The sequence below is a fragment of the Durio zibethinus genome, chromosome 10 (assembly GCF_047325235.1).
Source record: "Durio zibethinus cultivar Kanyao isolate XHJ-2024 chromosome 10, ASM4732523v1, whole genome shotgun sequence".
NCBI lineage: Eukaryota > Viridiplantae > Streptophyta > Magnoliopsida > Malvales > Malvaceae > Durio > Durio zibethinus.
In genome coordinates, this window is record NC_143171.1 from 8,886,763 (window position 1) to 8,912,092 (window position 25,330).

Consider the following 25,330-nt stretch of genomic DNA (forward strand, 5'->3'; position numbering starts at 1 on the left):
GAACTTTTTAGTGATCTTTGAAGATTTCAGTGACTTTTCGGCTAGATTTCCAATTTTCAGTGAGTTTCCTAGTTTTTTACGTCCATTTTCCAAAAAATCGACTAACTTTCAATGAACTTCTGATGACTCAACCCAGATTCAAACGAAAATTTCAAAATCTGGTAAAGATTCAACTAATATCTTTAGGGTTCTATAGAGCGAGAAAAAGAGAAAAGGAGAAAGAGAGAAAGAGGAAAATAAATTTTAAGGAAAATAAATTTTACTCTTTTACACCCTCCAAAAAATGATATCGTTTTGGCATTAAATAATCCTCAGAATCTGTGTTTTTTCTAGTGGATGACCTGACCCGAGTACTGACCCGCCTCTTCAACTTGCATCCCCGTCTTTGGCTACAGCTGAGCTGAGCTGCGAGCCACGTGTTTCAACCACTTCTTCCTTTGCTTGCAACTGAGCCACATCCTTTAAGTTGTCGAGCAGAACCGTTTCTATTTTTAGGTGTATTTATTTATTTATTTATTTTTGCATGATTAAATTTTAAGAAAAATAAAAAAAATAAAATATATTTTTTAGAATAAATAATAATTATTTAATGATGAAATTTTTAAGAAATTTTAAATGATAAATTTCTATAAAATTCTTAGATGAGAAATTTTTTCTAATTTGTTTCAAATAGTAAAATAATTTAAAAAAAGTTTCAATAATAATAATTAATTTTTATTTTTAATTTAAAAAAATAAAAAATAATAAATTTTTTTTGTTGAAAATATTTGACAATTATCCAAGGATAAGAATCTTAGAAATTTCAAATAGTAAATTTTTTTAATATATCTCTAGGTGAAAATTTTCTTTAAATTTGTTCCAAATGATGAAAGAATTTAAATGAAACTTTAAAAAAATAATTATCATATTATTTTTTTCCAAAGATAAAAAATAAAAAAGAATTTCTAAATAGACCAAAATTGTGAAAAATTTAGAAATCAAAAAGAAAATTTCTAAATTGGTCCAAATAGTGAAAAATTTAGAAATAAAGCATGTAAAATAAAAAATAAATTATGAGGATGAAATTCTTAGTGATTGCAAATGATTGATTATTTAAAAAAAATTTTAAGTAAGAAGATATTTTTAATTTGGCCCAAATTGTGAAATAATTAGATATATTTTTAATAAAAAAATTAAAATAAAATAAAATAATGATTAAATTTTGTTCCGAGAACCTCTTCAAAAAAATAAATAAAATTTTTGAATACCTTTGAGATGTGAAAATATTGTTAAAAATTCTACTAGATTAATAGAAAATATCTTAAAAGTTATTTTTAATATTTAAACATTAAAATTTAAGACCGTTAACATCAAAATCTTAGGATAATTTAAAATAAAATGGTACCGTTCTTTGAATAGATATGTGAAGGTATTATAACTTTTCTTATATGTAACCGAACTTTCAAATCTTGTTTTGATTAATAGACTAAAACGTATTTTTTTAGATAACCCTTAATCAAATTTAAGAACTCTTTAAAAAAATAAATTTATTAGGTGATCAATCATACTTAATTAAAAAAATTTGATAATAACTTTTTTTATTAAATCTAATTATAGATTTATAGATTTATATGTTATAACAAATAACTTTTGAGAAGACATAATCTTCTGGTCTCCAATCACCGTTATAATCACATAATAAGATTAGTTGCTTATCAAAGCTTCATGGGGGCTCCATCCATAACCATCTTCTTATCCACTCCGGATGAAAATTTGAATAGAAAAAGATTTTCTTCTAGATCCATAATATCAACATCCCTCGGGATTCTCCATATTAGTTTCAGTGCTGCTTTCATTACTTCTTTGTTAAAAGGGCCTGGAGTCAACAACTTCCTTAGCAGCCGTGCCTCCCTCGCGATGATGTTATTTCCTGTATCAGCTGCTGGTGTTTCAACACCCTCCTTCTCCTCTTTCGTTAACCGAAGGTTTTGCCATAAATCATCGGAGTCCTCTTCAACACTCATTCTAACTCCAATCTCCTGTATCAGTTTGATTGACTAAACTAAGACTATTCCTCAAAGATTTCTTAGATTGCTTCTCAGGCAACCTTGAGAATGCTAGCTTGAAAGACGAGACTTACTTCCACAAAGCGAACCTCTCAGAAGACTATACCTAATTTTTTATTTTTGCACACAAAAATTGGCCGTAAGGTTTTTAAGATTCATCATTCTCTATATTCTCGCACAGATTAAATCCAAATAAATTTAATTATATTGAATTTAACGAATTTATGAAATTTTTTTTTTTTTATAACTTTTCAACAAACTCAATTTCGATTAATAACTTCTCACACAGCTCTCGATAGAATCAAACTTGATTGATAATTTACCACAACCTCACAATGAATTCAAATTGTGATCCACAATCTCTGGATTCAAACTCTATTGATAACGTTCAATTATGATTGTTATAATGTCTTTCTAATTGTAATATTGCTTGTGATTAAATGAATGAGATTTTATAAAAGAATTACATAAACAGGTTAAGCATAGGAAGTTGGTAGTTTGGTTAATAATCCATCCGAATTTTCAACAAGGGCTTGAAAAAGACAATCTTTGTTATTCCCGGTCGAGAAACGGACCACAAAGGCCCGAACCTAGACCACTGATAAAGATAATCAGAATAAAGGACCCAACCAAACAGAATCCATGCCCACTAACAATCCACCATGTGAGCCCCATCTCTTTGTTTCGAAATCATCAGACACGATCCCCATCGCATTAGGAATTTTGGGATCCTGTTCCCCTGTTCCCATTCCCATTGCCTTTTCATCATCATAAGCTTGACTAACAGGCGAAAGAAATGGAGATTTCCCAATTCTTAAGGCAAATTCAAGGAGTTAAATACCTACAAAAGTCGGTTTTCCATTGCAGATACAAAACAGTGAAAACGCATATCCGCCTCATCCTACCAAACTACAACCATATATTCACAAAGACTTCCTGATTACATAAAATTGAAAATTTTTCTACACTTTATTTTAAGCAGTGGCCTTTTTGGCTTTTTTAGCAGCAGGTGACTTGATAGATTTAGGCTGCTTGGGTTTTGCAGGAGTTGATTTCTTCTTAGCTCCAACTTTCTTTGCAGACTTCTTTGTTGCCTCGGCTTTCTTCGGCTTTGCAGCTGGTTTAGATTTCTTCTCTGTTTTAGCCTTTGTAGCAGTGGCTTTCCCTTTTTCATAAACCTCGGATAGCTTGTAAGAAGCTTTGATCTTTATCAGTTTGCCTCTGGCAGCTGAGTTTTTAAGCTGAAGAGCTAAAATTTTCCTGAAATTCGCAGGAAGCACCGCCTTGTGCTTCTCTTCCATGTACTTGGCTATGGCGTATGGACTCGAACCACTCTTCTCGTTCAGAGCCAGAAGTGCCTCCTTAATCATCTGCACAGTAGTCCACTGTTAATTAATTTGCAACAATAAAAATATATATATATATATATATACAAATACAGATTAAGGAACAAGAAAATACCTGGAAATAAGGCGGATGTGCAGCGGGTTTTGGTTGTTTAGGCTTTTTCTCCTTTGGAACTTTGGGTTTTTTCTCCTTTGGAACTCTGGGTTTTTTCTCTTTCACAGGCTTGTCCGCCGGCTTTAGCTCCTCAGCTGGCGGTTGCGGCTGCTCAGTAACTGGAACTTCAGGTTCAGCAGTGGCCATGACGGCTCACAGTAACAATAACAGATTCAATTGAAAAATAAATCACCGAGAGCAAAGGAAGAGTCTAGAGAAAACCGTTTAGCTTTGATAAATTCGATGGAAATGACACTCTGGTAATTTATAGCAAGGGCGGGATCTGTGTCAGAGGGCAGTGTCGGTCAATGATTGGTTGATGTCGAGGCATTGGGGATTACCAACGTGGAGGAAGGGTTATCAGAAGCGTACACGTGGAAGAAATCGAAGCGTTACTAAGTCGGGTATTTTTTGTGCCTGAAATGGGATATTGCTGCTGCTGTCTATGGATAGCCTTTGGTTTTGTGTTTTTACGTCTGATTTTGGGGGCTTTATTTCTTGGGTTTGCTTTTGATTTTTGACATGATAATTTAGTCAGAATGGAGTTAAAGAAGAGGTGATTATAATGTGATTTAAACGGAGTGAAATGGTTAAGATTTAAGGGTGATTTGTAGCTGTTAAAGATAAACAGTTTACTTGGAGATTTTCTCTCTCTCTTTTTTTTTTTTCTCAGAAAAACAGTTTTTCCAAGTTCCATATACTAAAATCAACGGCAAATTTCATTAAAAAAAAAAAACTGCACATGAATTTTTCTTTTTTACTTGTATAATTTTACCAATAGAATTGCCTTCTTTTTACAAGCCAACTAGGCAAAACAATGTTATAGAGAAGGACCCTTATCTGCCAAATTAAACCCACGGTTTTGGTTTGGAAGGTTAAAAAATCTGATGGAAGTAATTAAATTATTCTCTCCATGTGGATTAGAATTCCAACACCAAGCCCAGTTTGGATAACCACACAAATAATCTTATACACTCTGAAAAAATAAAATAAAAACCTTCAACTCCTACCAACGAACACGTTCTGGCAGTTTGCTGACGAGGTGAATGTAACATCTAACAGAGTTGACGTTTAGATATCAATATTTATAAATATTTTTCATTTTTTATCTCAAGACTAAAACATTTTTTTTGTTAAAAAAAACAAATACTTACTGGAATTTAGAATTTAACTTAAAAGGCCACAATTCATCCGGTTCTGTAAGTATCATCTCATTAAAAGCTACGTTCGTTTCGTAAAAATAATTTTTAAAAAATAATTTTCATATTTTCGAGTATTTATTTGGTAAAATTTTGATTGATCAACAAAAAATAACTCGTTGATCAATTAAAAATAAAGCTATTTTTTAAAAAATTATCTTACAAATTTCAAAATAAATAACTATTTTTTAAAAAAAATTATATATGAATAAAATTATTTATCAATATTTTTAAATATAATTTTACTTATAAATAATATTATATTAATAAATAATATAAAAAATAATAAATTATTTTAATATATTTTAATAATAAATTATTTTTAATATTTTAATAGTTATATTAATATTATTTGAAAAAAATAAATTTTTCAAAAAATAATTAAATAACGAAAGATATTTTTCATTGATTCATCTACAGTATATCTCTTTCAAATTAAAAAATGTATAGATTTTTTAAAAATTAGTTTTTGAAAGTAATTTTCTGTGAAAGAATGGGAGCCTAAAAACAAAATCAATTGACAAACAATCAAAACATTGGCTGATATTGTTGACTGCATACCGACGGAAAAACTCCCACTATCGGACTGCTGAACTCGTGCCATGTCGACAATGCTAAGCACAGTTTTGGTTAAATTAAGTACTTACTAGGCAACTTAGTAATGAAAGATCAATCGAGTCCAAATCCAACAACATACAGGTAACAATGACTGCATATCTAGTAAATAATTAAGACAGAGTTGACATAAATGAAAAAGTTGGCTTCTATCACAATTCACAACTCATAGACAAAAACGAAAATTAAAACTTTCGGGACTGGATTAAAAACAATAATGATAACACGGGCAAATCTAATACTGTCAAATCTATGAGGCATTGCATGCATCTTGCATGAACACTGGCAATTTCTACGAAAATACAGACTTATTTGCAACAGAAAGTTCAAGAAGACCTATATGAAATCCAGAAACCTAAACTCCCAAGGCAACTTACGAAATGGTACTTTGAGAAAAACTCCCCGAATCTAAAACCAGTTTCCCACACAACAGTGCATGCAAAATTCTACTTTGACTATTTTGCAAAAAAGTAACCATCTGATGCAATATGGAAACCTGCTAAAGTCTATACTCTATAGGAAGAAGGACAAGGATAGCAATGGAAATACCATAATATGGCAAGATTCTAAAGCTGAACTTGCCGAGCTAGCTGGTATTCACATGCTACCACTTAAGAGATGTTGACTGATCATCATTAAGAAGCTTGCCGCCACTAAATAAAGTCCCTATCCATCATGCTAGGGTATTATGAAGATGCTGACTATCTTCTAATCTTGACTGTAGCAAGGTTGCCTGAACCATTATCTACTTGCTGTCATTTAATAATGACTACAACATGTTGCCTAAACCTTGACTGCCTTTAGATTTGGGAGATTTTTGTGTTTGTTAGTGTCATGTGGAGAGAAATTAACTAAGTTTGACTGTTGAATGTGTGGTGTATTCCTAGGGAGTGATCCTAAGTGTGTACTTTGAGTTATTGTCTTCATTGATTTTAGTTTTCATAGTTCACCTAAATTCCCTTTGTTTTCCCCTTCCTAATTTTCTGATTGTTTATGTTCACATATCAACAAAGATTTTAAGCCTTGTTCTTCCTTTTTTTATCGTTTCAACCTAAACTTTAAGTCCTAAATCAGCATCTATCTCGTCTAAGTGTGCTGTTTATAAAAATCCTCACACAATCATAAACAAAACAACTGAGAAACCACAGACTAAATGGAAAATAATCCTAAACTGAAATACATAGAAGACTTACATACCGCCGGAAAACAGATGATAAGACTTGATGGCAATATTCCAAAGAAAAATAGATTGCACAAGAACTATACCCGTTCCACAAATTCATCAAAGTCCTCTGAATATTGTATATTTCCATGGCTGACAATCCTAGAAGATGGAAAAACTTCCATTAACAGTATCATGTAACTTTAAACATCTTCCTCACTACGTATTTAACAAGCAAAACCAAGTTTTTATTAAACATCAATGCCCACTGACTATTACAAGGCAAATGTACCATGTAACTGAAAAAGGAAAAACTCAAAACACCCGTGTCTATCTAAAATTTGCCTTAACATAATGAACAGCAAAGATGTTTATATTGACATTTTCACCATCTTGTTTCCTTTCCACCTACTATTTGGCCTCAAAAACAACTTTTAAGCCACCTGAAACATCTCATATTTACATTAAACCAGCTGCTCTATATATCCATATTGTCACTTAGGATGCAGGCAATGGACCCTATGAGAATTGAAAACCATTAAGTAAATGAATACGAGCAGGCAATAGCAAATTCCCACTATTGGTTTGAGAAATTACCAATGCAATTCCAAATCATAAGGGAATGAACCAGTAGCTATTTTTCGAATGAACAGATATAACATGATAAATGATGCAATATAATCAATTCATATTTATTGTTTAACATAGGAGATGATTCCACAGGCTTCTCTCCTCAAAAGAAACAGCCACCCACCACAGGTTTGGACATACAGGATAACAGCTAATATCCCTTGGAAAGAAACAGAACTGTAAGTTATTTTCTCTATTTTTGGTTTAAGCTAGCAGATATCCTAAATTACATATCTGACCTAATCCTTTTTCTAATCATCACGTAAAAATGCTTGAAACTTGAAAGATTGCATTAGCAATACAACCATCAAAGTTCAAAAGGCTTGGAGATCTACCAACGAAAACTGCAATTACTTGCAAGCAGACCAATATTCCACATCACCTTTATAAAATATAAGAAAGCAGCAGATCTTTTTAAAGCCATCAACCTGAGATGCAAAATTGTCTCGCTAGCAAACATAATCAATTTCAGTTTCGGCCCAACAAAAACTAAAATATTTTCCATTTGACTAATAAAACACCAAAATTCTCTCTAAAATTATAATGGAAGATCAACCTCTTCACCATTTGTTCTCCTTTAAAGTAAGAATCAAAATCAGTACAAGTTCTTCCATATAAACCTTTAAACAAGATGCACATACAATGTGATTCATAAGTTTAAGTATCTGAGAACAGCAGGACATTATGCGTATGATAGGCAAAACATAACCTTGACTTATTTTAAATGGATAAGGGATGATATCAACATCAAACTATCACCACAAGTAAACATGCGCCAATCCCATCCATAACAAACTCCAAAAAAGAGTTTATATTCATATGATTCCTATAGTAATGTATACAAGGTAGCATCTGTCCTGGCTCCAGGAAATCTTCATGGAACACCATAGATTTCTCAATTTGCGCATCTAACGTTTTAACTTCTGAATCTCCATTAATAGAATCATAATCTTAACATGAATTTCACTTTAAGAAATACTTTCCAATCAGAGTCTTCACATATATGGAGATTTAAGAATAATGCTCATCGGTTGATATGTTTGGTCCATTATCTCAACAATAAACATACCAGGAAATCTATTTCCATATACTACAGCATGATAAACTGTATCAAAAACCCTTAATCTTCGTTGTACATGAATTGCACTAGCTTCCTGATCAAGTTCCTAAGAGACCACCAACACTAGCTTAATGTCTATTAAGAATTAATAGAAAGAGAATACGAGATCTAATTAAAAAAAAGGAGGTGGGAGCATAAAGAAATGCAGATAAAAAGACCGAAGAATAGAAACAAAATTAAAAGGCAGCTTCGATAACTTTTTTCAAAAGTAAGCCTCTGTCCATCACCAGTGAGCTGCATCTGCATTTAAAGGCCCACCAAGACACATTAAGCAAGAGCCTCTAAAACATTAGCAAAATTCAGGGTTAGATTTAAGAACATAATATTGTCAAGCAATTGAGATTACCACCAGTTTTTGAGTCCATTACTAGTAGCTGCTTCCATAGGAATGATCAGCCCTATAGTATGCTGGATATGCCCCATACTACAAAACAATGAAATAATTGACCATCATGAAATCGTTCATTGAAATTTAAATGCATTAACAGTAAGCTACGGGTTGAGTACTCACATCAGAACCATAATAATCATGGGAGTAGAGACCACTACCAGCTGCATGAGTATCTAAAGCACATAGCCATATGATCAAGTAATTTAGCAAAACACATTTGTATAGGAGAAGAAAGCAAAAGAAACATTAGGGAAAACAAAAATACACACCACGATGGCGGGTTTCACGAAATGGAACTTCTGGATAAGGATAATCCATTCGAGGACGGAATCTAGGAGGCTCCATGTATTCAGGATCATGGTCCTAAGAGCACAGGCAAAGTTTCAAACAAAAACAAATGCTAGGAGAGCAGCTGAATGTAGAAAGATAGCCATACAGAGCGTAGGAAACGTAACACCTACTGTCATATAAAATGGCCTCTTCATGCTATGTGCACTTTCATCATAATAATAAGGATCATCATACTGTCTTCCACCATAAGGTCTGTCAAAGGCTCGTTCAGGGGAAAATGGTTGCCTCCTAACAGGAGCATGCTCCCTCCATGCCCTTTCAGGGGCATCATACCAAGACCTACTGAAATTATATCTTGAGGGGCCAACAGTTGAGGCATCTCTACTGGATGCGTGATAACCATCCCCAGAATAACCCCTTTGTCCTGCTTTTGTGTAATAAAACATGTTAAGTTTTTAACCGTACAATGCAAAATCTATATTTGAATGAGTTGCATCTATAGTTAATATAAAGATAGCTAGATGGGGCAATAAATTAAATGGTTTGAATCTTGACCCATAATTTGCCGCCCATGGTATTCAAAATACTGATTGTCAAAGTCATGCTCATTTCTACTAGTTCGACCTCGTTCATTTTGATAGAAATACCGGCCATGTTGGAAACTTTTCAAGTTAAAGCGATGTCCAACACGCCCAAAACCCCTCCCTATAAGAAAAAATAATGTAAGTAACAAAAATGCAAAGACAACAATATATCGCTATTTCCAAAATATAAATGATTACCAAATCTCGAAAATGTGCCATTGCCACAACTTCCAATCCGAAATCCACCACACATTCCACCCTTTATAGCTTGTGTTTTAGGCATAGGATTTGATAGCCTTGCTCTGATTTTTGTCTACAGGAAAAAGAACAATAAACCAATTAATACATCTTTTGCTCTAAAAATACAACGATAGAATTCAAAAGAAGAAAATGGAAATGACATACCAACATTTCTAGAAAATGTCCTTAGAATGTTCTAGTGACATTCTTGACAAGTTCTAGACATTTTCTAGAAACAATTTAAAGATGATTGTTATAGAGTAGTTGCATGCCTGACAAGTAGTGTAATAAGTCTATTCATCATAAGAGACCTTTCCAGGGGTCCCTTTCGTGTGTGCTTAGCATCTTAGCTAGCTTGAATGAGGCAACAAAGGTGTACGCCTTAATCAGTCTCATCAAAGAACAAAAAACAAAACAAGAAAAACTTTGTATAACAATACTAATACTAAATATAAAAGAAAAAGTGTCTAGAGCAGGCCAAACCAAAGCACATTAATATCAAACTATATATGGTACCTTTGAGTTCCCATTGTCCAGCTGGGTGTTATTCACACCATCTACACAAGCTGTAGCAGCTTTATGGGTAGAGAAATCAACAAATCCAAAATCCTTTCTCTTAGCAGTTGACATGTTCCGGGCCAATACAATTCGCACTATCTCCCCATAACCTTTGAGTTTTTCCCTTACACGATCTTCATCCCAATGAGGAGGAAGTGAATCGAGAAATACAGTTTTCACTGTGGCCATTATCTCTGGATCAGGCTCGCGTAAAGGTTCAGCAAAAGCTACTTTAGCGGTTCTCTCGGGGTGTCCAAATACAACATCAGACTTCTGTAGTCTCTTGTATGCAAGCATGGCATCAGTATGGCAAGAGAACTCTAAAAATGCAAAACCACGGCTCAACCCTTCATGTTGAACATCTGGGACAAGAGTAATATTCTCAACACCTTCAATACCATATTCTTTAAGCTTTTGTTTGATCTGTGAAACCACAATATATAGCAAGAGTAAGCAAACAAATTAAGCTAACAACCATGCACTAAAAACTGTTCTATACTCACAGCTTCCTTCGTCCATGTATTGCAAATATTTCCCAAAAATAATGTGTCATTGTCTTCACTAGGTGCCGTCCCACATCGCTTCCCACAAATCTGTGAAGAATGGAAAAGTTAAATTAAGTTGATGAATGAACAAAGAAAATACTATAAACCAATACTCTTACCACAGGGTTCTTCATTTCTAACAAAGCTTGCTTTGCATGTTCTTTATTTGCAAATTTCACAAAAGCATATCCCTTATTCTTGTTAGTTGTTGGATTCTTATGCAACCGAACTTCAACCACTTCACCAATTTTCTCAAAAACCTGTCTCAAATCCTCCTCAACAGCATCTCGATCCAATCCACCAACAAAAATCTCATGCTCTTTCTTAATTTTACGTTCTTTTGCAATGGCGGTTAGTTCTTTGCGCTCTTCTTCCAACGGCTCATTTTCTTCAGTAGGTTCCTCTACATCATCATCCGCAAGGTCTTCATCATCATGGTCTCCAAAATCCACTCTGTCACCATATTCCTCCAATTCATCAATACCACCATACCTATCCTGCTCCATTTGCACATCTTCTCCATGCAACTCATCTTTGCTGCTTCTTTTCTCATTAAGGTCAACGATCTTGGGATCCTTAGCACTAACTAGTTGTGACTTCTCTTTCAGTACATACTCTTCAATGTTTTCATCACAAGGTACCTCCTCCTCCATCGTAGTTTTCTCCTCCACTCTGGACTTTCCATAATCTTTTCCAACAGTTTCTTCCCCCTCTAAAATTTCTTTCATTTCAGTTTCTTCAACTTTTTCTCTTTCTGTTGATTCTCCTATCTTTTCAACAGCAAGTTCCGCCTTCTTTGGTGATTCTACAACCTTTACCTTGGCTATTTCCCCCGAATTCGCAGTGAAGACAGCTTTTGCTTTCGCAGAAGCAGCACGTTTAGGTCTCCCAGGTGTTCTCTTTGCAACTAATTTAGTTCCTGATGCAACTTTGGTCTCTGGTGTTAATTTAGTAGCTTCAACTAATGGATTAACTTCTTCAGCTATTTCAAATTTAAAAATTAAAAAAAACCCAAATATCAATTTTATTAGAATCAATTTACAGACAGAATCCTACATCAATAGCAAAATCATACAACAACACTTCGAATATAGCTGTGCTCATGTATTATACCTGCTGGTCGTTCAACATTAGAATCAGAGCCATCGATATTCACCGGTGACATTTCATTGTTCTTTATTTGCTTTGCTTTGGTTGCAGAGCCCTGCTTTGTTCCCATCGTTTTCATAACCGTCGATTCCGCCGCAGCATCTGTAGATTTGGATGGAGTTTTCGCAGCAGATTTCCTCGCCGGCGGATTCTTTCTCGTGGTCACCGATTTGGCTGTATCCTGATTTCGAATTCTCATATTTTTACGCGAAATAGTTAAGCAGCGTTAGGAAAAAATGAGAGGAACAACCGAAGATTTCGATGAACAAATTGCATCATGATTCAGGGGAGAATCGAAGACCAAGAAATGATAAGGACAAAAACCACGTCGTTTTGAAATGAAACGGCCACGTGCAAGTACTATCAATTTGTAAACCCGATTTCTTTTTCGGGTCTCGTTGCCCCAGTAACCCGACACGTGTGGAAACTAATGTTACATGTGCGAACAATCTGTTGAAGTAGTTATCGAAGCGCACCTCCAGATTTTCCGGTCAAAAGGAAAATTTTTTAAGCTTCCAGGAATGGGCGCCTCTGAATCTGCTCTCTCTGGTTCTTCACCGGTAAGTTTTCGATTTCTCTCGACATTTTGCAAGCTCACGAGCTGGGTTCTGTTGAATCATTTCTTTATTGTTTAATTAACTTTGATTATTGGCAATGAAGAGTCCTGCCGATCAAATCACCACTATTTCTCAGAGACCAGAAACAGTCGATCCCGTTTTAGAGAAGCTCAAATCCCTTACAATTGTAAGTTTTTTTCTTTTTTAGAAAATTGTTTCAAATAATTTCACCGAGAAAATAAGGAATTTTATAGATTTTCTTTTTTTTTTTGTTGTTGTTGAATTATAGACGTCTCCTATACTGACGACACCGCTGACGGAGGGTAGCTTAACGGACATTTTAGTAAGAAAACCATCGTCATCTTCAGCTCAAGGTGAGCCTGATCTGACTCTTTAAAAATTTTTTTTAGGTAGTGATTATTCTAAAATTATAATGACCTACATATGGTAATTAAATCACTGTATTTGGTAGGTTCTTAGTGTTCTTACTTAGTGGTGATCTTGAATCACCAAGAGTAATCATATTATTACCAATACAAAATCACCTAATTAAAGTAACATATAAAATTTCTAATATTCAATATTACTCATTTAATATTTGAATTAAAAACTTCCGTCTTCTTAAAATTATAATATTTTATGTTATAATTTTTTTATATTTTCATATTAATATTTATTGTAACAAATTCAAAAATAATTTGTACGTTTTTTATATATAATTTTTTTTTCTTTTATTATGAATTTAATAAATTAGATTTATTTTTTAATTTAAATATTTATTTACATAATTTATATTATAAAAATTAATTTACTTATCAATAAATATATTTATTAATTTAATAATTTATTTATATTTTATTATAAAATAAATAAAATATTACTAATATTTTACAAATTATTATCTTTAAACAATATTAAAATTATTAATTTTTGTAACTATTATAATATCTATGATTATTTTCATACTTTTAAGCAAAATAATATTTGATTTTTAGTAATACCAAGCATGGTGATCTTTAATTTCTAAGAATTAATTATTATCAACTAAAAAAAACAATTTCAAATAATTAGCGATAAAATCATTTTGGTAATAAGATCAAATTTTATCACTTTTTGCTTGGTTACTGGTTGATGGCCCCAGAAAGATGAAGCCTTTTTGCTTGAAGTGAAACTGATAGTTGTTGTAATTGGTTTCAAATTAAATATGTTTCAATTTTTCAGAAACAAATAGGGATTGTGTTATTTTTTGCATAGAGATTGTGTTATTTTCAATTTTTCGAATCCTATAAACGAAGCGTTTAGCTAACATTAGGCACGTGTTATTTATTATTTCATTCGTAGAGAAATGTAGGTTGCAATTGTCTGAGACTTTTGTGTGATGAATGTTATGGCTGGTAAGATCACAGTATATCCTACTGTCATCAAACCTTGTGATTTCATAACTTTTTACTTTGCTGAGTTAAGCTTTTACTGGTTATCAAGCTCATAAGGCAGCCAATGAGCACAGAGACATTAGTATATTTGCTTACCCTAGGGAGTGGTGTCAGAGTAATCCATTAGATTCAAAGGAACTTGTAAAAGATAGATTTCTATTTTTTTTCTGTTTTTTTATGAAGCCCTATGCTGTTGAAATTATATACCTATAAGGAGTGCCCATTCCCAGTTTAGGTCCATTAGATTAGCATGCAAATTTTCTTGACTTTGCATACATTGAAGGCTTTTATTCATTTATTTGTCTATTTGCTTACTATCAGTTCAGTAAGAGAAGATAAACGAAATGATGGTGTAAAGAGTGCTTTTCAATCACAGAGTTATGCACCTATAAAATACTCTAGTTGCTATTGTTGTTGAGTATAATGGAGAACCTAGTATGAGATTTTAAGAACCCTAGATTTCTGGGGAACTGCCCTTGCATAAAGTAAAACTTGCTGAAGAGAACAAAATAAAAGTAAATAAATAGAGGAGGGAAAAAATCCTTTATCAGGCATTGTAACTACCTTTCAGAAATTACATTAATTTGGGCTATAACTGGTTAATATGATCTTGAATATGCTCTTCAAGTGCCAATATATTCTGATTTTGTTCTGTGGTTGTTATAACTTTTTAAACTGACTTTAAATTGTTTCTTTTTGGACTATCAAAATAGCTACGATAAATCCAAAGGTGTTGCTGGAGCTGTTCTCAATGTATCGCGATTGGCAAGAGGAGAAGGCTCAAACAATTAGCAAGAAACAGGTGTGCCATCTCTGTCATAAATTTGTGAGTTCAAGAACAGTATGGGTGGATTAGTTCCGCTGTGGATCATTATGTACTCAATGTCAAATTCCTATTTTCCATCACTCTGCAATTAAATTAAGAACCAAGTAGAATTTGTGCTGTTATTTCAATTTTATAACAATTTAGTACGGCATACATAGTCATTTGGACAAACTCATTGCAGGAAGAGATAGAAAACAAAATAGAAGTTGCAGATGCTTTGGCAGTTAAACTTCTTCAACGTTTTAATTACTCAGTTTCCACAATGAAGACAACTTCACAAGATTTATCAGAAGGTAATTCAAGTTTTCTTCTAAACAATAGAGTGGGAGAGATGGTACAAATTAACTGTGGCTAAACATTCTGTAGAATCTGATGACTCCTCTTAAAAATCTTGATTGACTATATCTTGTATAATGCATGTAGTTCATGCATTGCAAGTGGAGCTTGGAGAGCTTAAAGGAAGGTTAACTGAGGTCCTCAGCAATTGTAACGCATTATGCAAGAGAATTGCTGCAGAGGGGCCTGAACCTCTTCGATCGTCTATCAAGCCATTTGCAGTTCCTATTGCAGCTCGTAACTTATCTTCGAAGCAAGGAGTTACACCTGCAAACCAAAGTTCAACGTCTACAGACGCCCAATTAGACTGACACTTTTTCTTTTTATCTCATCTGTAAATTAATTGACATATTCTTTTACCCTTTATTCTTCATTGAGATTGATGTTTATTTTGTGCCGGATACAAATTGCTTACTAACATTTGGGTCACCAAAGTTTTTAATACAGTTTACCGAGTAATTTTTCGGATTAAATGTGAAGGCGGTTGTGATTTATTCATGCCTATGAAATCAAGAAAGAGAATGTTGCCCCTGCCGACATAATATAGTCGTAGAGAAAGGTCATCGTTTAAACCTCTCTTTTTCAAAGTAATAATCAGGAATCAATCCAATCATTTGAATCAAACTTATAACCATATCAAGAGTTTGGTTTTCACAAAGCTTATTAGGCAATGCATGTCCTCAATCCTCGACACATCACGTGATCTAATCGGGCGACACAAACAGTGAAACAAATCACAATATAAAGATCAAAGTCTCATATTCTGAGCTTGTACATGGATGGACCACTTCACTTCAAAGTTCAAACTGAAGGTATAAGATCCAGTTTCAAGGCAAAATATCAGGCTTTCCTTAAATAAAAATGGAATTTCAGAGTGACATCATTATGAACTTCCAGGAATTAAATGAATTAAAACAACATAAAACTTGAAATTAAATTAAACATGAAATAAATTTTCATCCAAAGGCTGTAAATTAAGGTTGTTGCTGGGCATCCATATAACCAGCATCAACCAACACTTTCTCCCTCTTAGCCAATTCAATATCTTCATCAACCATCATCTTCACCAATTGCTCAAACCCAACTCTGGGTTTCCAACCAAGAACCTTTCTTGCCTTACTTGAATCACCTTTCAAATTATCCACCTCGGCAGGCCTAAAATACCTCTTATCAATCACCACATGATCTTTCCAGTTCAAATCAACATACCCAAATGCCACTTCCAGAAACTCCTCCACCGTATGCGACTCCTCCGTCGCCACAACGTAATCGTCTGGCTTCTCTTGTTGCAACATCATCCACATAGCTTCCACGTAATCCCCAGCAAAACCCCAATCCCTCGAAGCTTGCAGATTCCCCAAAAATAACTTGCTTTGCAACCCAATCTTGATCCTGCCAACGGCCCGAGTAATTTTCCGGGTCACGAAATTCTCTCCTCTCCTCGGGGACTCGTGATTAAACAAAATTCCATTACAGGCATAGATCCCGTAAGCTTCCCTGTAATTGACAGTGTACCAATGCGCGGCGCATTTGGAAGCTGCGTATGGAGATCTGGGGTGAAATGGGGAATCTTCAGATTGCGGCGGAGTAGTGGATCCGAACATTTCCGAAGATCCTGCTTGGTAATACTTGATATGGCTCCGACCCGTGGCGGCGATGTGGGATCTAACGGCTTCCAACAATCGGAGGGCTCCAGTAGCCACCACATCAGCAGTATAATCAGGGATTTCAAAAGAGACCGCCACGTGGGATTGGGCAGCCAGATTGTAAACCTCGTCGGGTCGGATAGAGTCGAGCCAGCGACGAAGCGAGGAAGCATCGGTGAGGTCAGCGTAATGGAGCTTCATCCGAGCCTTGTGAGCATTGTGCGGGTCGATGTAGATGTGATTAATACGTTGCGTATTGAAGTTGGAAGAGCGGCGAATTAAGCCGTGGACTTCGTAGCCTTTGTTGAGGAGGAACTCGGTCAGGTATGAACCATCTTGACCGGTGATTCCAGTGATCAACGCGATCTTGCGGTCAGGAGTTGCGTCGCCGTTAACCGTGGGAGATCCAGATCCGGATCCGGCCGGGAAACTGTCACTGTTGGTTGCCATTTCGGAGGCGGAATATGGTGGAGAAAATTGACTAGATTTAGGGGAAAAAAATGGAAGAAGGCGCGGCTTCAGTTCTTGTAAGCGATTGCTAGTTTTATAAGAGACGGGGCCGCCGGGGGCGGGGGGGGTGTCGAGATAGAGGACGATAAAATGGTCAATGAAAAAGATATAAATATCATATGAACTTACGATTTTGTCCTTGAGAAGTTAAATGTGCGGTGCAATTTGATTGGTTGAGTGCGGTGAATTGTCTTTATTATTGGTTAATGACAGTAGGAAATTTGACTTTTTGTACTCATGAATAGGGTGCGCAAAATCACCCGAACCCGTCGGGTTTCGACCCGACTCAATTTCTTAGGATCGATATTTTTTTTTTTAAAATCAGGTATCGGGTCAAGTAGAGTAAAAAAAATTTTTGGGTTCGGGTCGGGGTCGGGTTTTGAGCAAACCCGATCCTATCCGACCCGATATATATAAAAAAATTATTTTTTTAATTTTATATTTAATTATATATATTTTTATATATATTTAATTTTATATTTATATTTAAAATAATATTTTATTAATTTCAGGTCGGATCGGATTTGATTTTATACAAATGTCGAGTCGGATCGAGTTCGGATATTGCATATTTAAAATCGGGTCGGGTTCGGAGCGAGCAAAAACCCGCCCCGAACCCGACCCGTTGCCATCACTACTCATGCAACACGTTTTTGTACTTAGATCGCTGATGATGGAGTCCATGTAGAGGTAACTCGTCCGAATCCGAAAATTTTTCTAAATTAATTCAGGATTGAATTTAAACTAAATTGATAAAAAAAAGTTAAAAAATTTTGAATCTGAAAAAATATAAACTCAAAAAAAATTTGTATCCGAGAAAATTGAAACCAATACAATTCAAATTCGTCATAATTCAAACACGTTATAACTCAAATTTGTAATGATCTAAATTTAAGATCAATCTAATATAAATTCATTAAAAATTAAATTAAATAAAAAAAATCAAAACTATAATTATGTAAATTTTTAAATAAACAAAAAATAAATATTTTTTTAATTTAAAAATTTTAAATTTTAAAAATGTTATTATTAAATAATTATATCAATAATAATCAACAAAATTAGCATTAAATTTTTAATTTTGATTATAAAATAAATTCAATTTGACACACTAAATATTAATATTTAATGATTTTTAAAACTATGTCATTATATTTACAATAATTATCAATATAAAACAAAAACTAATATCATTAATTTAACATTTAATTTCATTATAAAAAGTCATTTACAATATATTATTGATTCATTACACTTATTTCATATAATTAAATTTTAATTTTGATATATTGATAATTCATGTATAAAAAAAATATATTATAATTTTAATATTTGATTTAATTTGATGTTTTGAGAAAAACGTTAATACCATTATTAACAAAAAAAAAATTAACTTTAAGTTATATTTTTTAATGTTTCAAACATATTATATTAAAATATTAATTTTACTTGAAAATAAAATAAAATTATCTTATAAATTAAAATATATTATTTTAAAATTAAAATATAAAGATGAAAAAAATTTAAATAATTAAATTAAACATACAATATCAAGCAAATATAATAAAATAAAAGATGTTTTTCAATTCATAAAGTCAAATAACCAAAGTTTTAAATTTTCTAAGAATAATGACCATCATCAAGGTTAAGTCACCCGATCATCTAAAATTTGACTCTACAAATTACAACAATTATTGTTAATAAAAATTTTTCAAATTTATTTACAACAAAAAAATATATTATAAAGTAAAATATCAACATACATTGTAATAAAAAAAACTCTTAATCCTCTGCCATAAGAAAACTAATTCAACATTGGTAGAGTCTTCCCAAATTTCAATATTTCATCATCTTCTTTATCTAATAACATATATAAAAATAATCAGATGATCATTAAAAAAAAAAAAAAAAAAAACCTTGATAAAATTATAGTCAATGACAATAAAATCTTACCATTCTGATTGATTGTCGTAACGTATCCATGCAACCAATTACAAGTGGTAATCCATATTTTTGCATTATGGTGTCTAAGGCAATTTTTTTATTTATCGATAACTCTATCACTCATACTAAATATTGATTCAGAAGCATTTGTGGTAATTGGAATACTTAGTATATCCTTAGCCATGAGTGAAAGGATAAGATATCAAAATTTATGTGTCTTCTAATAATCAAGAACATCAAGTTGCATCTCATAATCTTCTCTTGCTTCATCTAAATAGACATCCAACTCTGATCTATGTGAAATAGATACAATGTTATAACTTTTAAATCCCTATAATAATAAAGTAAGTTTATATATCAAATTATAATAACAAACTTACAATTAAAGTAAAAGAAAAAAAAAACTAAATACTTTTTATCTGAGAAATAAGTAATAATTTATAACTAAAGTTATTTATATTAAACTTTTGGCTAAAAATAAAATAAATATTAAACTTACAATCATTTTTTCAGAAACTTTTCTTTCATTACTTTGATCACTATCAAAAGGCATCATAGATGATTGAAAACGGATATTACTTTGATTCTCAAACTCTTTGAAAAGTAGCTTCAATTCTTCTAAAACATCCAACCACTTGCTTTCATATCCACTACCTAATTTTGGCAAAAGATATTGTAAAATTTGCAGCTTAAAACAAGGATCAAGTATAACTGTAAAATATAACACCATACTGTAATCATCCTAATACTTACAAAACTTATTGTCCATTTCTTTTGCCATTAGTACCATTATTGGGTCTTTAGACACAAGCATATTCCGAATTTTTTTTGAATTTACCATACATTTTCAAAATACAAATTACTAATTACTAGTGGGATAGTCTATTCTTGAAAACAAAGTGGTGATCTCAAAAAAAGGCTTTTAAAACCTGAAAACCTTCTCAATCCAAATAAATTCTTCAAAACTTGAAAGTATATCATAATTTCCATCTGACAAACTCAACTTCTCAAAAGCTTTATGAAAGTAAACGAATTTAACTAACATCAAATATGTAGAGTTCCACCTAGTTACATCATCCAACCGCAATCCTCTTGAATAATTCAAATTTGATTGAATTGCACATTCGCGAAACTTGATCTTTCTTGCTTCAGAACCTTCCACATATTTTATACTTTCTCTTATTTTTTTCAAGGGTTCATTAATGACTGATAAACCCCTTTAAACAATAAGATTCAATATATGAGCAATACAATGAATATGAAAAAATTTTCCATTACATAGCAATGCACCTTGTTGATCAAGATGGCCACGTAAAAGGTTTTGCATGCTATCCATATTGCTAGCATTATCCGAAGTAATGCTAAAAAAATTTTTCTCATTTCTCCATTCTTTTAGTAAATAATAAATCTTGTTATACAAAAGAAATGCAGTATGTGATGGTGGCACGTGTCGAAATTTCAAAATTGTACTATGTAACTTCCAATCATCATCAATAAAATGTGCAGTTAAACAAATATATCCATCAATAGTACAGGATGTCCACATATCAACAGTCAAAGAAATTCTACTTAAAATTTTCTTCATGCTAGATTTAACTTTCTCTTTCATTTTATTTTGTAGTTTCAAACAATCAACCTTACAAGTATTCCTACAAGTGGGTTAGAAATAATTATTCAAATAGGAATGAGAGGCTCTAAGTTTAACATCCTCAACAAAATCTTAAATTGATATCCATGGGCAATCACACTTTCAGTAATCATTTTACGAGCAACAAGTGGGTCTATTTTTTACTTCCACTCACATCCTCATTAGAAAGATCTATTTTGTTACATTTTTCCATATGATGATGTATGGTAGACGTACCTGAATAAGACCCACCAATCATAACAATCCCAAAAAACTTGCATCTAGCTCTTTCTTTGGTATCATTGTTTTTCACTTGACATACCAACAACTCTTTAGCATCAAGCGCAACAAAAATAGTCCAAACATTGGATTTGGATTTTTTTTTTTTTGCCTTTTTGAAGAATTAGAAGCAGAAGAAGGTGTTGTAGAGCAATCTATAATGTTAGGGCCATCATCACCATTAGAGTTTGATTCCACGTATGTATCTGAAAAAAAAAATTAAGATAGATCAATCCCATCAAACCCATATGAAGAATAATGAAAATATAATAATATTATATAACAAAAATAAATCATATAAATATATTAATTGCATGTACTAGTTAACACTTGAAAATAGTATAACATAATAATTTAAAAATCGCACAATTTATAGAGACTATGCTAAACAAAAAGTTCCATGTTTAGAAGCTTAATAATCAATATCCAATTTTGTTTATTGCATGCACCTTCATCAACAAGAGTTTTATTTGAGGTTTGCGCCATGTAATTAATTTTGTTTATTGTTCAAGTTATATGTCATGATTACATGAAAATGTTTTTGAAAGTTGCACTGCAGTAAACATGTCTATTTCATTAAAAAGAAAAGCCATAAGAAAACCTCCAAACAAACCATTATTAACATACAAATATGTTACTCTTCATATTAGAGTTTAATTTATTATTATTATTATTATTATTTTTGCTTACTTTGGCATCATGTAACTTGATTGACTTCAACAAAAACTAAAATAAAATAAAATAGAGGAAGAATGAAACTGGTTGTTACTAAGATTCGCTGTTCTTGTTAGGTTTCGTTACAATCGCTAGTTGGGAGTGATTGCCGTCGATTGGAAGTTTGTTGACGAAGACTCATGGTAGTAGACTTAAGGAAGAAGGGTGAGATTGGAGAAAATAAATTTAAGGAAGAAAAGTTCGGGTGCACCGTTAGTTTTAAGAATAGCTAATTGACTTATGAGTTATAAATTGAATTATGATATGGTATTAGGGTTTGCTTAATTTTTTAGGTATTTTGATTTTTTATTTTTGCAAATTAAAAATTTAGAGTTGTGAGGCAGTGAGGACCTGTTCCATTCAAGACTTCTAATGGTTGATGTTATATGGACTTTTAATTGCTATTAATCACTTGAAATGTTAAACTATTCCTGCATATGGTTCTATAATCATCTTTTAATTGCTAACATCATATCATATAGACTTTTAGTTTCTTGCTTGCAAGTCATAAAATAATTAAAATTATAACAATTGAGTCAAATAATGTTATGCTAACGTACATTTTTGTAATATTTTTATTTAATTATATAAAAAATAAAATTACTTCTTAAGTCTAAATTAAAAAAATATGTTTATAAATTATAACTTATAAAATTTAAAAAAATTTTGGAATTTGTCTAAATAGTAAACTCGTTCAACTCAAATCAATCGAATCCAAAAGAATCCGAATCTAAAATAGTCCATTTCCGAAATTGTCTGAACTCAAAATTATTTGAATTTGAAATTATCTAAATCTAAAAAAATCCAAATCCAAAAGTATCCGAATTTGAAAAAATCAAAATCCAAAACAATCCAAACCTAAAATAAATCCGAATATAAAAGATTCGAAACTGAAAATAGTTCAATCTAAATCCGCCCGAACCGACTCAATTGTCACCTCTAAGTTCATGTTAAATTTGGATGAAGAAATTTATATTCTTAGTCAAAAAAAAATAAAATTAAAGAAATTAACTAATCAAGAACTTATTTAATCATATTTAGGTTTCATCGTGTGTTTTTTTATAATTAGAAATAGTAATTTTATCAATACTCAATGAAAATTTTGATTTTTTATCTGAGTGAAAATTAGATGAATATTACGTTATGGAGATAAAGAGAAATATAATTTTAAATTTTTTATTAAATACAAGAATGAAGACAGATAATGTAACATCCTTTTCGTACTCTTATCTTACATATATATTTATATATATTTATTAAATAAAATTTTTATTATATAAATTATTATTTTAAATTAATTAAAACTAGTATATATTATTTAAAAATACATTTAATAGATCTATTTAAAAAATTACATAAATATTTAAGATAAAAATTTAAATATTTAAAATAAATTTATAGATACGAAAATTACTCATACCCATTAAATATTTATTAAGATAGAATGCGAATAAATTTAAAATATTCATTTCGTATGGGTACGAAAATAAATATAATATAAAAATTTGAAAACAAAAAATCTCTATCTCTTTCAAAGCCTACCCATTATCTGGATTTATAATTTAATATTTTAAAAGTTTAATCCTAAAACACAATCGTGACATGGTAGATTCCTTACTCCTTACCATCATGTTATCAAATTATTATGAAATGGGAAATTTTGATAATTTCTCAAAATTTGATTTATAAATGTTTAATGTGTCCCCATTGTATTTGATCATGATAAATACTTGTATTTTTTGTTAAAAAATAAATTTGATCTTTTTTGCGTTCAAGATACAAAATTATCTCAAAAAATTATCATAACAAGACTTTATAATTAATTTTATTCTCAAAAAAATATATTATATTTGTATTATGCTAATTTATAGGTAAGATTTAATACTAATTCCTAAATAAAATTAACTTTTGTAGAGTCTTTTATATTTTTTGAAAGGAAATATCTCTTGTATTAATGAAATTTATTAGTCTTTTTTAATAGTTTTCAGTAAGAACCTTGGACATTCCTCTACCTATATTACGTTTGCCTCCAACAGTTCCCAAAACTTTGCTAGTTTGTGAACTGCCATGTTGCCCTCACGTATGAATGATTTATCTGGTAACTCTGCATTATTCTTATGAGCATTCAGGCTTCATCAAGATAATACTACATGGAGAAAAATTAAAATCTACGCTTTTTAGTTTTTTAATGATTCTCAGCGCATCTCCGTCCAGTAGGATTCTCGTAAACCCCATGTTTCTAGCTAATAATAAAGCTCTAATAGCTACTCAGCTTTCTACCATCCATGCATCATGAATACCTTGTAATGTGGCTGCTAAGGCACCCAGTACTTTCTCTTTATGGTCTCTGATTATTACCTCCACACCACCAGCTCCAAGATTTCTATTAAAAGCCCCGTTAAAGATCACCTTCACCACCATTTCAAGCGACGCCTTCCAGCATTCCCTTATGTTATTACACTGTATTGCAACTTGTTCTTGAGTTGCTTTAAACTCTTCTAAAGTATGACAACATAAAACATGTTGTTTGTTCAGGGTTCCTTTTCGGTCCTCTATACATCTCTCCATTCCTGTTGTTTTATACTACCCAAGCTATTGTAAGAAACACATCAAAGACATTGGCCTCTATCTGATCTGCCTCCTTTGCCATCCAGTCTGCTGTGACATGAAGTTATCAATCTTCCCCTCCAAATTGGTTCCTATACGTGACTAGATCTCAATCGCTGCAAGGCAGTCTCGTATAGTATGCAGCACAGATTCTTCCTTTTCTTCTCACCATGGACAGCCTCCAGCAGGGAGTATTTTTCCTCGTTAGATTAGATCTCACTAGTAGAATATCATGTTTCATCCTCTATGCGAACACTTATATTTTGCTCGGCACAGTCGCATTCCATAATAGCTTCCAGTGAGCTTTCTCCCATTTGTTTCTGTTTTGGTCTGCTACACCACTTACTGTGTCAGCTCTCAGAAGCCTATAGCCATTTTTAACTGAGTATATACCATTGTTGTTAAAGTCCCAAATTAGGGTGTCCGATTGGTTTAGAGTGCCAATTGGTAGGGCATAAATGACATCTGTTTCCTCAACTGAGAAAGTGCTAAAAACCAGCTCCTTCTTCCATTTCCCTGTATCTGCATCAATCAGTTCACTAATCCGCATGTTAACGTCCATTTCCTCTCTCGACTCGTTTTAATTTTTCTTGTACCTCCAGTCAAGTGTCCTTCCGCACTCTGATTGTTTCACCGTTCCCCACCCTTCATCTTGTTTCCTTCTTGAGTAGACCTAGTGCCCCTCATATACTTTGCCACGTGAGGGATGGGTTGTTCCTTAGCTCAAATTCCATCAGTTGCATGCTAGAAAAACACTTTCCTTTAATTACCCTATAAGCTAGTGATGAGGTCCCTTGTAGCAGTCTCCATCCTGGTTTACAC

The 25,330-nt window shown here is 32.3% G+C and overlaps 4 protein-coding genes across 8 annotated transcripts; 1 reads left to right on the plus strand and 3 right to left on the minus strand.

The window, feature by feature from the left end:
• Positions 1 to 2,883: 2,883 nt before the first annotated feature.
• Positions 2,884 to 3,789, minus strand: LOC111292956 (histone H1-like). The gene is made up of 2 exons (XM_022885618.2): positions 3,507 to 3,789; positions 2,884 to 3,415 (listed from the first exon to the last, which is right to left on the minus strand). The coding sequence occupies exons 1-2, from the start codon at positions 3,690 to 3,692 to the stop codon at positions 3,020 to 3,022; spliced, it is 582 nt and encodes a 193-aa protein (XP_022741353.1). The 5' UTR covers positions 3,693 to 3,789; the 3' UTR covers positions 2,884 to 3,019.
• Positions 3,790 to 8,217: 4,428 nt separating this feature from the next.
• On the minus strand, positions 8,218 to 12,308 carry LOC111292970 (uncharacterized). Of its 5 annotated transcripts, none has more exons than XM_089766708.1 (11): positions 11,994 to 12,308; positions 11,000 to 11,799; positions 10,839 to 10,928; positions 10,294 to 10,758; positions 9,736 to 9,850; positions 9,509 to 9,658; positions 9,124 to 9,377; positions 8,932 to 9,025; positions 8,783 to 8,835; positions 8,618 to 8,695; positions 8,218 to 8,511 (listed from the first exon to the last, which is right to left on the minus strand). In XM_089766708.1, exons 1-10 carry the CDS (start codon positions 12,226 to 12,228, stop codon positions 8,639 to 8,641), a joined length of 2,313 nt encoding a protein of 770 aa, XP_089622834.1. In that variant the 5' UTR covers positions 12,229 to 12,308; the 3' UTR covers positions 8,218 to 8,511; positions 8,618 to 8,638. The 5 variants fall into 5 exon arrangements, with proteins under 5 accessions (XP_089622834.1, XP_089622833.1, XP_022741379.2 ...); XM_089766707.1 differs by having other exon boundaries at positions 11,000 to 11,808; XM_022885644.2 differs by having other exon boundaries at positions 11,000 to 11,862.
• Positions 12,309 to 12,432: 124 nt separating this feature from the next.
• Positions 12,433 to 15,654, plus strand: LOC111292972 (uncharacterized). The gene is made up of 6 exons (XM_022885649.2): positions 12,433 to 12,589; positions 12,690 to 12,773; positions 12,876 to 12,960; positions 14,733 to 14,821; positions 15,027 to 15,138; positions 15,269 to 15,654. The coding sequence occupies exons 1-6, from the start codon at positions 12,467 to 12,469 to the stop codon at positions 15,490 to 15,492; spliced, it is 717 nt and encodes a 238-aa protein (XP_022741384.1). The 5' UTR covers positions 12,433 to 12,466; the 3' UTR covers positions 15,493 to 15,654.
• A 252-nt stretch (positions 15,655 to 15,906) lies between these two features.
• On the minus strand, positions 15,907 to 17,392 carry GMD1 (GDP-D-mannose 4,6-dehydratase 1). Its single transcript, XM_022885648.2, has one exon. It carries the CDS (start codon positions 17,275 to 17,277, stop codon positions 16,156 to 16,158), a length of 1,122 nt encoding a protein of 373 aa, XP_022741383.1. The 5' UTR covers positions 17,278 to 17,392; the 3' UTR covers positions 15,907 to 16,155.
• Positions 17,393 to 25,330: the final 7,938 nt, after the last annotated feature.